Source organism: Siphateles boraxobius, unplaced genomic scaffold (genome assembly GCF_051911475.1).
Source record: "Siphateles boraxobius isolate OS27281-9 unplaced genomic scaffold, OSU_SipBor_1 6, whole genome shotgun sequence".
In the NCBI taxonomy this organism is placed as follows: domain Eukaryota; kingdom Metazoa; phylum Chordata; class Actinopteri; order Cypriniformes; family Leuciscidae; genus Siphateles; species Siphateles boraxobius.
This window is the reverse complement of record NW_027509186.1, coordinates 21,314,375-21,331,462: the sequence shown is the minus strand read 5'-3', so window position 1 is coordinate 21,331,462 and position 17,088 is coordinate 21,314,375. Positions and strand designations below refer to the sequence as shown.

Genomic DNA, 17,088 nt, shown 5'->3' with positions numbered 1-17,088 from the left:
TTTTCTACTCATGCAGCTTTATCTTCCATAACACCTCGTACAAATCACAAATTTACGGTCTTTAAAAAGCTGAAAAGAGACACGAGACCAGGGGCGAGTCAAAAACCACAGCTCGACTTCCATAAAGGCAGAGAGGAATGCAATCCGGCAAGAGCCAAAAAGATGATCCAGCGCAACACTATAGGGTTAACTCCAACCGTGACCGGCATCTGCAGCACAAAGGCGATATGGAAATGGCTCCACGCTCCCAACACTTTGTAGTCCACTTAAGTCACTTATCTCTGCGCTGCCGCTCATGTTTGGGCGGGAAAACGAGGGAGCGAGACAGAGACGGAGAGTCGTAAAGCCGAGCAAGCGAATCGTCCTCCGGTTTATGCCTTGAAACTCAATCAATCAGGAGTATAATTTGGTCTCCAGGCAGTGTGAACTGATGCTACAGCCACACCGGGCCCCTGATGCTGCACGGGCACCGTGATTTGTGAGCAGGGCTGGATGAAAGAGTCTTCATCTCCTTCCCGGTTTAGTGGCTCTTTATAGTGTTATTACGAGATTAGGCATCAGGGATTAATTGCTCGCTTCCAAGTGCCCTTTAATTCACTTTGAGTGTGTTACACAGGGGAAAGTAACAGGTATTGTATGGCATGGCGGCAAGGGAGAGGACGTGATGCATGTGTGAAAGTAAACCGACTAGGTGAATGCACTGCAAAGTCCAAGTTTCATGTCTACAAGACTTACAACTAACAACAATAGCTCTGTTCCAAAGCCTAGAGAGCTGCCTCATTGCTCAAATAGCAAGCTGCATTCTGAGGCAGCATTCTAATCATCATGGAAACTCATAAGTGACTGTTTTGGAACACTCTACATAGGCAAATATGTATCATCACTACGACACACTCTACGGCATTGGCCCTACCTTTTGTTCACACAAGGTATGTTCTGGGACTGATCCCAGCAATGCTACTAAGTCCCCTTCCCGTAATCGATCCTGGGATCAATCCTGGGATGTGTTTGCGGTCACATAGAAGGCACTTTAGCAAATCTAGGGCAATTTTTTGGATCAATGCTCTGTGTGAAAGGGCTACAATAGAGTCTGATGTTAGCATGTTGCTAAGCTAATGTCACGAATACCAGGTAAAACAGCTTGTTTTAATTTCCCTAAACTATTTTTTATCAATATTGAAACAAGTTATTTCTTAGAATTTGAGGAAAGAAGGCAACATTTTAAAGAGGTAGTTCACCCAAAACTGAAAATGATATCTTTTGTTCACCCTCATATCGTTGGGAAGCTGTATTTCTTCTGCAGATCACAAATTTTGAAGAATGCTTCAAGTATTTTGCCCCTACAATAAAAACCAGCGGGGTCCAAAAATAACATTTGAGCCCACTGACTATAGTGTATGGAAAAACAAAAAGCAAAACAACAAAACAACAAAACAAAACATGTGACACATTCTTTTGTATTCCACAGAGGAAAGTAAGTCATACAGCTTTGGAATGATGACAATTCTTTGGTAAACTGTTCCTTTAAGGCTCATAATGCCTTAAGCAAACAGCTCACTAGGTCTTCAAACTGAGCAAATGAGCACTTTGGCACTATTGTACACGGCGGTAACATGTCTTGTCTTCTTTATTTGTGTGTGCTTGGAAAAGAGAGCTAGAACGTGAGAGCATGAGTGTATGCCCATGTGTGCGTGTCAAAGAGACAGAGAACCACTCAGCTTGCTCAAATCTGCAGTGTTCAAACATCATAATTAAATATTATCATTTTAGTGAACAATGAAGGACATCCACTCAAACGCTTCGTCAAAGTCATTATTATAATATAAATATAATTATAGAGCAGCTCTCTAATTAAAACACACATCTTTGGCTGCAGCAGTCCGTTCATGATTGAAAGCCAATAGACAATAAGTGGGTGACACTGGCAGATGGTTGGGTTCACATAGAAGGATGGATGGTAATTAGCCCTGTCTCTTACGGGTTCCCTCCTATTCTTCAGCACAGACGCCCTCCAAACCCTCATATTAGTGGCCTTAATAACCTTTCATGTGCTGCTAATGCCTAATCAAATAGGAGTCTTTAGGACAAGATTAGCTGTAAAACTGAACAATGGGACCGAGTGCTTAACATCCAGATAAATTAAAGTAAAGCCTATATAGTAGCTAGTGTTAAATATTTCAGCCAACAATTCAATTTCTAGCGCATGTCGATTGATGATTCTTATTCAAATGAAACAGTTGCTTCCAGTTAAGAGCATCACCGTCGACTTTGACAATGTGTTTTCACAGCATTTCTGAAAAAATAAGCAGAAACCCTGAATATGCTGCATATATGAGACAACCTGACAATCAAAAAGCAAAAAGATTAAGACAGATGTGTATGTGTGAAAACATATCACTTATATACAGCGTTGGGGGTAACATGGTAGAATTGATGCACATTAATTTACTTATGTTGTCCACAGCCAACAACACTGCTTCAAAACGGAACAAAAAATAAACTTTATATTATATATATTAGCATTACTTTATATATAACGTTTTATATACAGGAGAGACTCAATAAATTAAAAATTACATCTCTTCATTCAGGAAACAAACATGTTAACATGTCGCTAAATTAACACAATACTCTAACAATTAATTTTAATCTAATTATTTATGATCAAAACTTTTCAGGTAATAATGATTAATGAGTTACTAAAAGTGAATTACTTAAAGCTCCAGTCGGCAAGTCTGGCAGATTGAGTGGACTTAGGCAAAATTTGTAATGTTTACAACTCTCATGCCCCTCCCCCACTATCATCAAATACCCTTCCACCGAGTTCGTGCTGGTCAGTGCCTGTGCACCAGATTTTCTGTGAACGCGCCCGTCTCATCAGCATCCATCAACACCATGAAGTATTTAGTTATTGTTGTTTTGTTATTTTGGAGTAGATTGTTACGAAATGGATTACCCACCAACTAAACGTAAATAAACACAATCGTCTGTCTGAAACGCTATTATTACTGTATGGTATATGCGGCAGACATGGTCATTGTACTTTGTTCTATTGCTTATATAACAGAGCTAACGTTAGTCAGATAGCACATACAATAACAGCAGCTTTACTACTGTTCTTACTCTCGTAAGAAAGATAGAGTAGCATTGATTCTTCCAAAAAGCCTAACTTTATCGCTTCATCTGGACATGTTCATCCACCTAACGTTACGTTCACATGGATTTCAGTGCAAACAAAGCTAAAGAACCTGCCCAACAAGTGCTAACGTTAGCTATCCATACCAACACATTTGGGCAAACATACTTAGATTACTAACATAACACTAAGAAATAAAATAACTGGTTGATAAAGCACAAATACCTGTCGAGAAGAAATGTTTCAAGCTCTGCATCCAGCTTGAACCCAATTAAATCACGTAAATCTCTCCACCTTTCAAATGCCGATCCGATGTTGATCATGGTTTTATTACGGGCACGATCGCTTTCTTTTTTTACTTATTTCTTTTCAGCAGGTGTTCTCTTTTCCTGTGTTGTTTTTGACCTCCTAACTCTTGAGGTTAACCGAGGAATTGGAATCTTTTTCGCCATCACTCTTCATTACTGCGTGAACTTCAGGCGTGTGCATGTGATTGTAACGTGCACGAAGGATGGTGTGTGCACGACCTGTGATTGACAGTCCGATCTCACACCCCCCAGCGCTGATTGGACCTGATGATCCAGGACGGGTGGATTTTTGCAAAACAAATAACACGCTCCAGGTGGAGTTAGAAGCTCGGGCTTTTTTCTAAAACCACTTTATTTATGTTGTTCTGTCGGATTATAGTGTCGATTTCACTGAATATGATCAAAAAATGTTGCCGGCGGCAGCTTTAAGTGGATAGTTTGCCCTAAACTAATTTTCTCCCCTTCATATTGTTTGGACTTTTTATGTTCCACACAAGAAAGCAAGTCATACTGGTTTAGAATGACATGAGTAAATGATGAGAGAAGTGTTTAATTTTTTAGGTGAACTACCCTTTTAAGCATAAAATTAAGTTAATTCCGCAACATCAAACTGAGAGTATTCTGCATCATCATCTGAAAGGCTGCATTTCATGTACTGTAAATATTAGTTTTAGTCCACCTTATCAGTCTCGTCAGAAAAGAACCGGCTCTTGACACGAGTAAAACATCTCTCAGACAATGGTAAACATGCACCCTGCTGTGTCCCGTCAATACCAGCGTTAATTGCGGAGCTGTTGAATTCTATTTTTTTTTTTTTTTTGAGCGGGTACCTCTCCACCCCATAATCATTTGTTTGATGTCAATATTATATGCGGATGCCTGTGTGCTAGAGATCTAGAAAGTTCTGGAAACAAATTACCTACTCAGAAAGCGCAAATTAAGAAGGTTAATTCACACATCTCGTCAGTGCTTGGTTTCTGAAGAGGGTCAGCGGGGCGAGAGAGGGGGACGTGGGGTGGAGGGGTGAGTGTTATCCCCCAGGAACAACTTGGCAGAATCAAATCAATTTCATGGCCTCTCTATTACCGAGGACATAACGCCAATATTTAGCTTTCCACTTTTACCCATTTTTCCAGCCTGTTTGCTCTGTCAGTGGCCGTGCTCGGCTGGGCCGGATTGGCCTGGAGTAGGGACAAGGACACATCTGTTCCACCCTGGAGCCCTGAAGGAGATGCTGTCCTCACTCGTCCCCCCTCTCTCTCTCTATCTCTCTCTCTTCCACGCTATTTCATCCTGCTGCCCCCGCACTTCTTTTTCTCTGCCTCCTGAAGTCTTCTCGGTACATTTTATGAATCTGCAATTTTTATTTTACGATCGCTAATGCCTGTTTGTTCTTGCCAGCAGTCCTCTGGAGACATTCCAGTTTGGACTGCGCACCGTTTGTTTTCTTTGCTGAATCTGTGAGTCATAGACATTAAATAATTAGACATGGTCGATCGTGATTTTAAGTCATAATGGCCATTAAATGAGATTAGTGGGGCTGCTAACATTAAAACAGAAATGGCAATACATCTGATGAATTTGATATTGAATGCATCAGAACATTATTTAAACCACTAATGAAACTGAATCAAAGAACAGGAACAGTGCCCTTGCTTTTGAACTACACTCAAAAAGCACTATTAGTTGACGTAGGCATTATAAAAGACATTCAAGAAAGAAATGAATTGTGCAAAAAAATGCGAGTGCTAAAAAGGAGGATAAAAGAAAAGAGCAATCTCGCCAACCATCTTTTCATCTGGCAAACGAGAGGTGAGTCATACTTCTCTAGTAGAAGCCCTTGACTTGTATTACTTTCAAAAGGGCCTTTCTGCAGAGCTTTCAAAGACTGCCGGGAGCTTGGGCAATGAGGCTTCCAAATGCACAAGCCTGAGTGGCGTTCGGCAGCAGAGAACTCCTCCGTATTACGCCCTCCTGCTCACATTTACCACTAATGAGGGTGCTGACGGCGAAGGAGACACGAGATATGTCGTCGCTCCGGAGTGTGTGGCTTCGGGAATTACAGGTGTGAGAATCGTGGGTCAACGCTGGCTGTAGGGGTTCAGTTGCTTGTGGCGTAAAGGTGTGAATTCAACAGTGATTATTTAGATGAGGCGAGCGTTTACCACATTCAGTTATGGTTACAGAACAAATAAACTTGTTTACTCCAGGACCATAAACAAATGATGATTTCAACACCATTTATGTTATAGACATGAATGATACCTTAAATCGTGTACTTTGTTTACGCTTTGCGTGTACATATTTGGGTTTTTTCACAGAGTGAAGAATAAAATAAGGTAAATATATATATATACGTATATCATTGACTAATAATGAAAGAGGGGCAGATCTACATCTAGGGACAAAAATATAATACTAGGCAGAATATTCACCCAGAATATTCTAGCAACTGCACAGCAAACACCCAGAACAGCCTAAAAAACTATAGGGGAACCAATTAGGTCAAATTGGGAATGCACTTTTGTAATGAAACACTCAACAGTAATTTATTTACGGTTTATTTAAGTTTTTTTAGACAATCGGAGAGATCATAACACATTGCTATGGGTTCCGTCTTGTTTTGGACTTAACTGAAAGATTGGCATTCTGGCACTCTGAAGCTTCATGCTTTCTAAAAAATAAATCAATTTTTTTCTTTTTGTTGCAATTATTCTGCTTAATTGTAAATATAATATAAGTTTATACCAGTAGTCCCATATTCATAATTGTGACCACACAGTCGGTTTACAATGTCTACCATTTTAACAAATGTTTAATTCAACCAAATTATAGAGAGTATCTTATTAGAATTATATACTATATGTACAGTATAATTACCGTAGTAATAGTTTGGAATTACTCCGTAGTGATATATGTCCCTTTTTTTCATGTGAGCCCCTGAGCACTCTCTGCATATCCCTGTATACATTGGATTGATTTTAATAACTTTAATGTACTTGCAGTGTGAACCATTCACTAGTATTGGATCGAGATTCGCGGTATTGGCAGATACTCAATATTCAATGACTCGGATCAGATCAGGGACACAAATAACTTGATCGGGAGTCAGGAAATCCCTATAAAAAAACTTTATACTCGGCACCCTGGCAACTATCTAAAACACCACCTAACAACCACACAGAAAACTCTTGAAACACCTAAAATATTTTAGCAATCCCTACAAACCACATAAACATCCTGCAACTTATTAGTAACCACCTAGAACACCATTTAAAGTAGGGCTGTGCAATTAATACCTTTTTAGTTTTGATTCCGATTTTGGCTTCCAACGATAATGAAAAAAAAAGACAATACTCAATATAAAAATGGTAATTGGCCAGCATTCAGTTCCTTAACGGTGATGCGCTTTCGCTCCTCCATAAAAGGCCAAACTTAATGTACAAATCAGTCGAATCATGTAACGTGACTTTCATACAGCGAATTCTATTGCTGGACTGTGTGCGAGATCCGAGAGGAACGGAACACGGACAACCAAAGTATACTTTGAGCTTTGGGTGCATGGCTACACTGACAAATTTACACAAAAAAATGTCAAAATACCATGTTTGGAGAATATTCACGTAAACAGTCGCTTATGTCCTAATTGAATGTGTATCAGTATATTGAACCCATGCATTAGGTCTTAAAGTGACAGCAGCCTAATAAACCTGCTGATGTCTGTGCAAAGTCCCTTTAAGACAAGTCATTTCACTTGGTGGCCATCTTTGAAACGGGCAAATATTTCAGTCACGCAAGCGCAGCTCCGATCTCTTTGAATGGGAAAACATCAAGTTTACCAAAGCTGTTCACCAAGCTTACAAATAAATTTCATATTTGAAATTAATGAAATCTGACAACAACTGTCTCATAAATGTGGTTTCTTGTGTTAAAATAGTGTCAAAAAGATAATTAGTTAATTTCAGGCCCGAATTTAATTATTCAATTTCTGTAGAAGGCCTAAGCTATTAACTGAATAGTGATATAGACTTGCATGAAAAACATAAATTACAGTTTATTTCATTTGTAATTTTTATTTTTGTCCTATTGTTAGTAATTAGCTTTTTAACTAAATTACTTTTGATCATATCGCCCACACATAATCGATTATAATATTGACCTAGATAACCATGATTATATTTTTGTCATAATCGAGCCGCCCTAATAGAAAGCACAAAAACACACAGAAGACCCTAGCAACCACCTAGCAACCACATAGAACACCTAAATCCACAGTGAGTATAATAAAATATAATACAAAACAATGTGATACAATTCAATAAAATACTACATGTTATAGAGAAAAGTAAGTTTACAAGAATTATGATTACCTTTATATCCACTCTTAAAAGTGTGAGAATGTACTATGGTCCACTCATGATCAGAGGTTAAATAAACAAGCAATGTTTTCATTGATCTAAGAAGCACATTAAGGGGAAAAACACCGGAATATATGAACGGCCACAGGGAGCATCACATACAAGCTGTGAAGCTGTGTCTGACTAATAGTGCATCTTATAGAGCAATTTCTGAAGGCAGAAGGCATGACCAGATTTCTCTAGTACATCCATCATCTCAGGCCTGTATAAAATAGGCCAGGAGGGCTTTCTGAATATCATCACAAAACAGCCACATGGCTGGGTACTATACATTACAAAAGATGTGACATTAGCAAAGGATGTATAACAAAAGCTAAGTGTATATCAACCTTACAAGCAAGGCTAGTTATTAAACATTTGCATACAACAGCCATTTCACCTGGTTTACATATGCTTAAACTCTGAGTGGGAAATTGGGGGATGGAGGGGTTGGAGGAAGACGTATGTAACTGTACCCAGGGGAAGAAGCTGTGCAAGGGGAGGCAGTTCAGAGAAGACGCCACTTTACACGCGGCAATAAAACCTACAACCACTCAAAAAGAGAGAAATTTTTCAAAGCGGTAATGAGCAGCAAAGAAAATACATTTCCATTCTGTTGCACAGAACAAATAAAGTAAAAGAACAGCCTGACACCGCTGCATAAATATTACTGATAAAGCTTTAGCTAAGAAAATGCAAGTCAATGCCTAAGAATACAACGGGAATGCAAAGGGCTAAGTCACCGCTTCTGAATGTCATATTGATATATGTCCAGTAATGTAACCAGCTCATTAGTTAAATACAGACATGTGTAATGCCATGTGCTCGGCAAACAGGATCTTAATTCAGGATCTAAAGTTCAACTCCAATCGAGAAAGCAAGATCAAAAGGGTGAACAATGCAAGAGCTGTGAACTTTGTCACTCTGCTGAAGATCACGGCATCAGGGATTTGAAAGATCCGGATCTGGTCGGTCTGCTAATGTCAGAACCTGCCTAGACATCAGTGAGACCTCATATGGCTAGAGCAAACCAGCCCACCTCCCCCACGGCTTCCTGGCCCCCTGGATTCAGGTCCAATCACTACCATCAGCATGAGCACATATAATGAGACTGAGGCACAGGGACAGGTCTCCTCCACTGGCCGCCTCCTTGATGAGGGCAATTACTGGCCAGACAAATACTATATCTCTGGTAGAGGGGCATAGGGATTATTCCAGGGGGGAAGGCAAAGTCACCCACTCATCAGACCAGATTCTTTAAGAAGCTTATATGAGGGCACTGGACTTCTTATTGATGAGCAAGTGAGATGGGGGAGATCTGTGGTTAGTACGACAGACAGAAGTGACAGGGGGCTAATGCTAATCTAATTGTATTGTAGTGTAGTGTCTATCCATACATTTTCTAGGCTGTGCTGCAAAGAATTCACATTTCTTTAGGGATATAGTGCTTGTAAGGCTGCATAGGTGCAGTGCTAAAGTTTCGCAAAAAATGATCTGGCCAGAGGAATGGGAGACAGTGAGAAGTGGCCCCAGCTGACATGTCAGAAAGTGGCTATTAGCTGAAGCTGACAGGCCAGGAAAAGCATCATCGCTGACAATTATTTTATTTTAAGTACTTTTTCATTCTATTATAAGTCAGTGGGATACTATCAAACTTTAATCTTTTTTTTTTTAAGATATAAAGTTTTTTAAAAATGTTTGAGAAAGCAAAGTTTGAACACTTCTAAGTATATTACGCACCAAGTATATTACAAATAATTTGCGCAAAATCAATGCGAAAATTCTACATGACAAAATAAAAAAATATAATACATAAAAAACACACAATACAATGTAACATAAAATTAAAAAATAATATGTATATATATATATATATATATATATAAAAAAGCTTAATATAATGTAACAATACTAACAAAATACAATAATGTGATAAAATAAAAATGTTGTATTTTGGTATAAATTTTATTATCTCTGTACAGCAAATTGGGCAACTATGGTTGTGTTAAATTGTGCTTTATAAATACAAATAAAAATAAAATAAAAAACACTAAAATAATATAACAGAATAAATAAATAAAAATACAATAAAATCATAGAAGCATTAAATAAATACATTATACAACTAAAACAAAATGAATATACAAAATAAAAAAAATAAAAAATTTTTTTACGTATGTTAAAGGAAAAATGCGCTTTGATGGACTGTGATTGTGCAGTGTCATGTGACATTTTGCAGAGCTTCCCTAAAGGCAAAAGGCGGCACTCCATTCAGAGTTCCATGTCTGATTTGTGGATCTGATACAAGCTGATAATTAAACCCGTACTGGTTAAACCGCCTCTGCAGTGCAGAGTGGGATATGACAGGGATTCAGCCTGACTGTGGGGAACAGCGGATGAGTCATCAGTGTGATTATAGCAGGCAGGGCGCATGAGACAGGCTGTCTAATCTATCGCTACGAGGCCACCTCCAAAATGACCTCTGCCACCATGAACGCAGTTTACTCCGTAAACACACACAACATCTGCCCGCCGCAGCCCACGTCAGTCAAGAATTAACCCTAAATGAAGCGGCGGGATGCGTTTATAAGAGCCATTTGTGTGTGGCGAGTGTGTGTCCGGCTCAGCGGTCCCCATTATGAGCATGTAACATGGTGAATGTGTTTGCCTCGTGCCTACTGAGTTAATAAGCAGCCTTTTCAATTAGAGCTAATTTGGGTAAAGAGCTGAATGGGGTAGCACAGCTGCAGGAGACTTCAATGTTGCCTATTCATCCACTTTCTCTCTTTCTCTTCTCCTTTTATGATCCTCTCCTTACAATGGGTCAGAGAGAAGAAATTGTGCCACTCTCCTAAAGTCTGTTGGTGCTGCCAAGCTCAGCAGGACTCATATCATACTTTCCCCTCAGCAAGTGCCGCTCGCTCCTTTCTGTCATCTCCCAATTTCCTCTTCTTCTCCGCCGTCTCCCTCGCCTTCCACACAAAGAGTGTCTGTGGTCAGCCAAAGCAGCATCTTTATTTATTTGTTTGCACTCCAATATCCTGCAAGCCTGGTCGTGTTATCTGTATGACGGGGCCGGCGGAGAATAGAGAAGGGCCCCATCCCTGACAGCCTCTGTGTTTGCATAACTGATTGGGCCCTAATCAAAAGTGAAGCATCAATTCCAGAACCTCTCTCTTCTTCCTCCTGAGGAGAACAGAGGCATAAATGGAGGAATGAGAGCTAAAGGATGGTATTTTAACACGTTGTTTGTTCCGACTGGGCCGAGAGGGGCGGCGACCTTGATGTTTGAACATCCTTCAGTTCTCATCAGTGCCAGCCGCTTCAAACGCCAGAAATCGCCACGGAACAGAGATGAGGAGAGATGATTCGCCGCTTGGAAAACCAAAAGCGGTTGATGCCTAGCGCGGGGCGAGATCAAACAGAAATAAACAAAACACAAAACGACAACAAAGTCGTACTTAACAATTATCTTTGATAAGACCACCTCTGCTTGCACTCCTCTGGATCAATGCAACCTTAATCTACAGATTTACGGCGAAATGAGAAGATCTTCTCTCACATTTTGGGGAAAGTCCGATGGATCCACAGGCTTGCAGGATAGACACTGAGCTTTGGATGAGCTTCTCGTGGATTTATAGCCTCTGAAACCCCCTTTTTAGTCTCATAAAATGAGAAGAACAACGTGTGTGCGTGTGTCCTGGTGAATGGGGAGATAACAGTGAAGGTGGCCTGATGCTGTCAGCTGTTTCTTATCTTATCTACCAGAGGATGTTAGTATGAAAATGACAATAGCAGCAACACTTGCTCAGGAGCACTGCCATAGCACCATTGGTTGTTTATACCTGTATGTCTTTGGGGCAAAGAAAACACTAAATCCACCCGTGATCAAAATTGTTCCTGGAGGGAGACTAGAAAGGTACATACGCTGTTTATCGATCATACGCACATACTGTAGCATTACAGGGCTTTATTTTTACCTGAGTGCCATTGATAAGCAATTTATGGTTCTTGTTTTCATTAAAAATCAACACAGCAACACGGTAACTTGCATACATGCACAGACTGAGAAAAATGTGCACCATCCCCTGTGACCTGTTACAAATCCAGTTACCTGCACGGATTACAAGAAGTGCCTTGAAAAAAATTACCTTTTCTCTTTTCAACAGTCAATTTTTAACCTTCAATGCAACCGAGCTTATAGCAAATCCCAAGTGCTACAAGCAGTCTGGAAAGAAAAGCTTTTTCACCCTATATGTTCAACACCAAGGTCATTGACAACATCTGAAATGGAAGAGTGAAGGGACCCTTTTGGAGTGGCACTGGGCAGATCATTTTACAAGAAAAGCTGGGGGATTAAATGAGCGGAGGAAAAAAAGCACCTTTTTGCACTAGAACTGCAGTTTAAGTCAAGCGGTTTGCAGCCTATTTTCCAGTGAGTCATATGCCAGCAAGACCTTCAGCTCTATATCCAGGGTCAATATCACTAAAAATATGCATTCGATACACTCGATTGCTTTTCAGCTAGTGTTATGAGGCTTTTGGCATGGGCGGACCGGCATGTGTTTATCCGTTCAGTTATTTTTAGCGTCAGGTGGGAGTTTAGCGTTTAGATATAGGCCTACACATATATTTGTAAGGGTGACTTAGTTAGACGTTTGCTAGACTCTAGAACTGTTGCTAACATGGCACTAGGCTAAGACTTCTCGCCGAAAAGTATGAGCCCACAATGATGTTTTAATCCCCCTAACCAGGCTTAGTCACAGCAGCTCTTCCTCAAGCGCTTGCCAATTTACACTTCCTCATTATCCATTACCCTAGCCCATCACCCCCCCACCCCCATTTATTTATCTAAGTCACCACTGGAATATTCTGTCTGCACTTGGCGGTTAGTTTGGGACGCCTGTACAGATTGTTTGACGTTAATTTGCGCTGGCATCAAAGGAAAAGGCAGCTAAAGGTTCTCAATGCAACAAACAGCTACCTTTACGCTTAACAACCAAGTCAACAGAAGAATTTCATCGCCAGTGAGGGCCTTTGAGGGACTGACAAACATGATAAATTAATGTACATAAATAAGGTTGCAACCCCTCTTGAAGATCCTCTGATTACACGGAGATGAGAGAGGACACATATACAGCTACATGTACAGCTGAGGATCAATTGTGCAAACAAAATGTCGCTTTGAAATCCGTCAAGAGCCATGGTCTTGTGTTTATGAAGAACATTCATTTGAAGTTCCTATAATTCTATAATTATTCATGATTATTACATTAATGCAAAGCATCAAACAGCAGACACGTCAACATGGACTAGTGCTTTCCCTGCTGAAATGGACAATAAATCTGCTTGGACCAGTCTAAAATTGTTTGCTTGTTTTTGGGCATTTACCAGTTGCTCACATTGGAAAACCAGTGTGACAAACTAATGGGTCCAGCCACTAAATCATGTCTGCCTAAAAGTAATACATAAATATAATACAATAAAATAAATGTCTGGCTTTTAAACCCCTTCCTGGGGTTCTACACAGACTCAAATCTACTTGGCTGTGAGACCAGATAGACCAGCTTAAACCAGCTAACCAGACTTGCTTATTATCAGTAGGGATTGAAAAAATAAACATGTGTATCAGAAATATATAAGGTGTAATTAAAAGGAGATTCACTGGGAATTAGCAGTATTAGCTACAAGGTGTCAAATTAAGTACACTCAGTAGTACCAGATAAACCACTGAGCAGAACATGATAAGATATAATATGCACGTTTCAGACCATCAGGTTTCCAAAGGCCGGTTCTGAGAAGTGGGATATGAAATAATAGAGCTGCTTTGCCATATCACATTTATTCCAGACAAAAAAGACCTGTCTTTGTCAGGATGGCCTAAAACCCTGCTGAGTCAAGATTTTGGCGATTTGCTGAATTGTATTGTATAGTTGAACGTATGAATTATCTGTGAAAGGAGCGAAAATGAAGGCCATCGGCTCCTTTGTAGCTCCCACAGATTTTAAAAGCATCACGTATGGCAGTGTTATATGTAAAGCTACAAGCATGCGGATATGGGGCTTCAGCGGGGGGCCAAATGAGGCAATATGTGTGTCTTTGTACGAGATGCATACTGTTTGAGTATGTGAATGTGTATTTAAGTGTAAAGTGCCACAGTAAAGTTTTTCAGAATTGGGGTGTAGCCAGAGGCAGGGATGGGTGCGCATTAATGTTTGTGAGTTTGCCGGTCAGCAGGGAGGCCATTACCAGACAGCAGCAGGAGAGAGAAGCAACATACAGAGCTTAACAAGATGGAACTTACCAGGGAATTGGTAGCTGTAGCTTGGGGCGAAACCAGTGTATCCACGGCCATACGTTGCTACAATGTTTGGATAACCTGTAGGGAGAGAAGAAAATCCAAGGATGTGATAAACCGCTCAGAACGCCCAGAGCTTCCCTATCACACCAATAAATCAGTATGCCATTTAAAATACACATACACACAAGCAGCAAGTGAAAACAGCTCCTCTTTCACCATATAACCGCAGCCCTCCCCGTAAGGCCGCAATGTAACAGATTAGCTGGCTTGCAAACTTCAGTTTGCAGTGATGAACAGCATAAACATCACAAGACACAATCTCGCTTCATTCCCTGGGGCTCATCCCTCTTTTTCCCCTTGCTGAAGGAACGGACATGTCTGCGGCTGTCATCTCGCTCTCCCTCCCTCCTTTTTTCTCACCTCTCCACTGTCATTGATCGATAACCCTTCTTTTATAGCCCGGGCTAATCGATCATGAAGGACACGACAGTGCAAGACAATGGCAGGCTGATAGTTGTGGCAGGACATCACGGATTAAAGTACCTACGTGCCGTGCAGCCTCAGCCTCCTGCGCGCTAATACTGACAGGATGGCACGAATATGATTGAGCGATTGCAGAAGTCATTCGAAAGTGGAGCGAAACGCTGCAAAAGCATGCTAAGGCCGCAATTTGTTTTTTTGGCCCACCTCTTGTCGTCTTTGCTGAGGCAGAACTTTTTAATGATGACGCTCGGGCGAGTGAGTTGGCTTCCCCTTGACTATTTTATTATCTGAAATACATCTTGTTTGAGAGTGAGGCGAAAACACGCCATCAGCAGCGTTTACAACACTGGAACGCATCCTGCTCGTGCTGTTAAGAAAAAGTGGGATGCGACCCAATGCACATGCTAAAGTTGTCTCGCTGCCAGCATTTACCGGCAGCCCGCCGTGTGTCCAGGCTAGAGCCCAAAGACCCATTGTTCTTATTCTGTCACAATGGCTTATTACAGTGTGAGCCTAGACACTAATTATCTGGCCGGCCGGTTTCCAACGCAATCGAACATATCAGCCATATTGTTGCAGCGAACGCCTGAGGGAGCAGGATGCTATAATCGCGTGAAAACAATATATATAGACTCTATTGTGCCGTCACCTTCTTTAGGACTCTACAGAAAGTTTGTTATTTGCCATCAGCCCCATTTCTTCCCTCCCAAACACACCTGAAAGATCTTGCTAATAGTTATTGGCTGCGCACAGAGCGAGCTTGCACCAAATGATTGCTAGTGGCTTATCCTTGGCTCTCGGCCACAAATGTGAGTTGGTGAAGAGAATAAATATACTCCACCGCAAGTTAGGCTAGACATAACACAAATCAATTCAGTTTGACATTGCAGAGGCAGACTGGTGGGAAGTAGTCTATGTGAAGCTATTGATCCTGTCAAAGTTTCTTTGGTGAGGGTCAGCGCTATAGTAGAGGCTTAAAAGAAATAACTTGCTTTTATGAAGTTTTCTGTCGTTATTGACTGCTTCTGAAAGGAGGCTTTTTGTGCCGTTTGCTGTAAATGCTATGTAAACCACAGAGTCAGTTTTAAAATCAAAGACTATTCTTGAGGAAAGTTCATCTCTGAAGGAATCAGAGCAAGGAGGAGGAATGGATAAAAGTATTAAATGCACTACTGCCGAAAGTACAGAGGAAAAATGTTGCAGAACCCATCTTCCTTAAAGGGACAGTTCACCCAAAAAATAAAATTTGGTCATCATTTACTCAAATTCATGCCATTCCAAACCTATATGAAGATAATCTGAACAATGACTCAGCCAAAATGTTTAAAAGATATTTAAAAAATAAGTTTCAACTATTTTTGTCCCTACAAAGAAAGTCAGTGTGGTCCAAAACAACACCGAAACCCACTGACAAGAACAGTTTTTTCTTTTGTGTTCTGCAGAACAAAGTCATAAAGGTTTGAATGACATTTATTGGGAGTAAATGATGACAGAATTGGCATTTTTGGGTGAAACATTGAAACTCAATGACAATTTTTCTGGATATGCCAATCTCCATCTTTTCTGCTTCATAAAAAAAAAAAACCTTCACCTAACAATCTTGCCTCTGAAATACATGCTTGTATGTTCTGCAGCAATTTGGCCATCTTTAACTTTGCTCCTTCCAAGTGCTGTATCATATGTTTACAAAGCCTTAATATCTGAACTCCTCCGTCTCTCTCGAGACTACAGTGGCTCTGTGTACTCTACTCTTACAGAGGAGCAAATGCCAGACGCCCAGACTAAATAAACATGACATAGGCTTTTCCTGTGACATTTAAAGAGATTACTTTAAATGTAGAGGGATGGGGTTCTGTTGACAGTAGGGGATTAACATACTGGTAGGGCCAACACCTATGGGAACACAACGCAGAAGAGAGAAATCAGCAGTGGTTCAAGGCCGTATGCAGAAAAGAAACTCAGGTGCAAATAATACATAGAAAAACAAACAGTTCACAGGAAATAAACCATATACTGTATATCCAACCAAATAATCCTCCTCAAGTTTTTCCCAAAGTTGAGCTTCATTTGAAGACCTGCATTACTTATCACAAATCAATTTTATAATTTCCCAAAGGTTTTCAATAGATTTAAGGTCAAGTGAATGAGGAGGTTACTTGATGACTTGAAAATGCTGAGCATGAACACTTTTATTACGTGCACCTTTGTTGCATTTGTGGTGTGTTTGGCATTATCATGATGGAAAAAAACACAATTGATCTCCAAATACATCGTCCATTCGTGACTACATTGTGTTCAGCAGGATTCCCAAGCATTGGTCAATTTTCAAGGTGCCAGCAACTGTGTAGATCCTTCCAACAGTTGCTGAAGACTTGCAACCCCAATACCATTATGTTTCCCATGCCGTGCTTAATGGTGCTATGCATGCATTTGGCATTAAAACACTCCAGTCTTCTCCTTGAA

The 17,088-nt window shown here is 40.4% G+C and overlaps 1 protein-coding gene across 19 annotated transcripts in view; it reads right to left on the bottom strand.

Moving 5' to 3' along the window:
• msi2b (musashi RNA-binding protein 2b) overlaps positions 1 to 17,088 on the bottom strand; it is a 269,219-nt gene that overhangs the window by 32,660 nt on the left and 219,471 nt on the right. For all 19 annotated transcript variants that reach the window (XR_013195937.1, XR_013195935.1, XR_013195936.1 and 16 more), the window contains exon 10: positions 14,146 to 14,220. Coding sequence is in view for 15 of the 19 variants with exons in the window: in XM_077208158.1 (XP_077064273.1) it covers positions 14,146 to 14,220 (75 nt within the window). In the remaining 4 variants the exon portion in view is untranslated. The remainder of the gene's footprint in view (positions 1 to 14,145; positions 14,221 to 17,088) is intronic.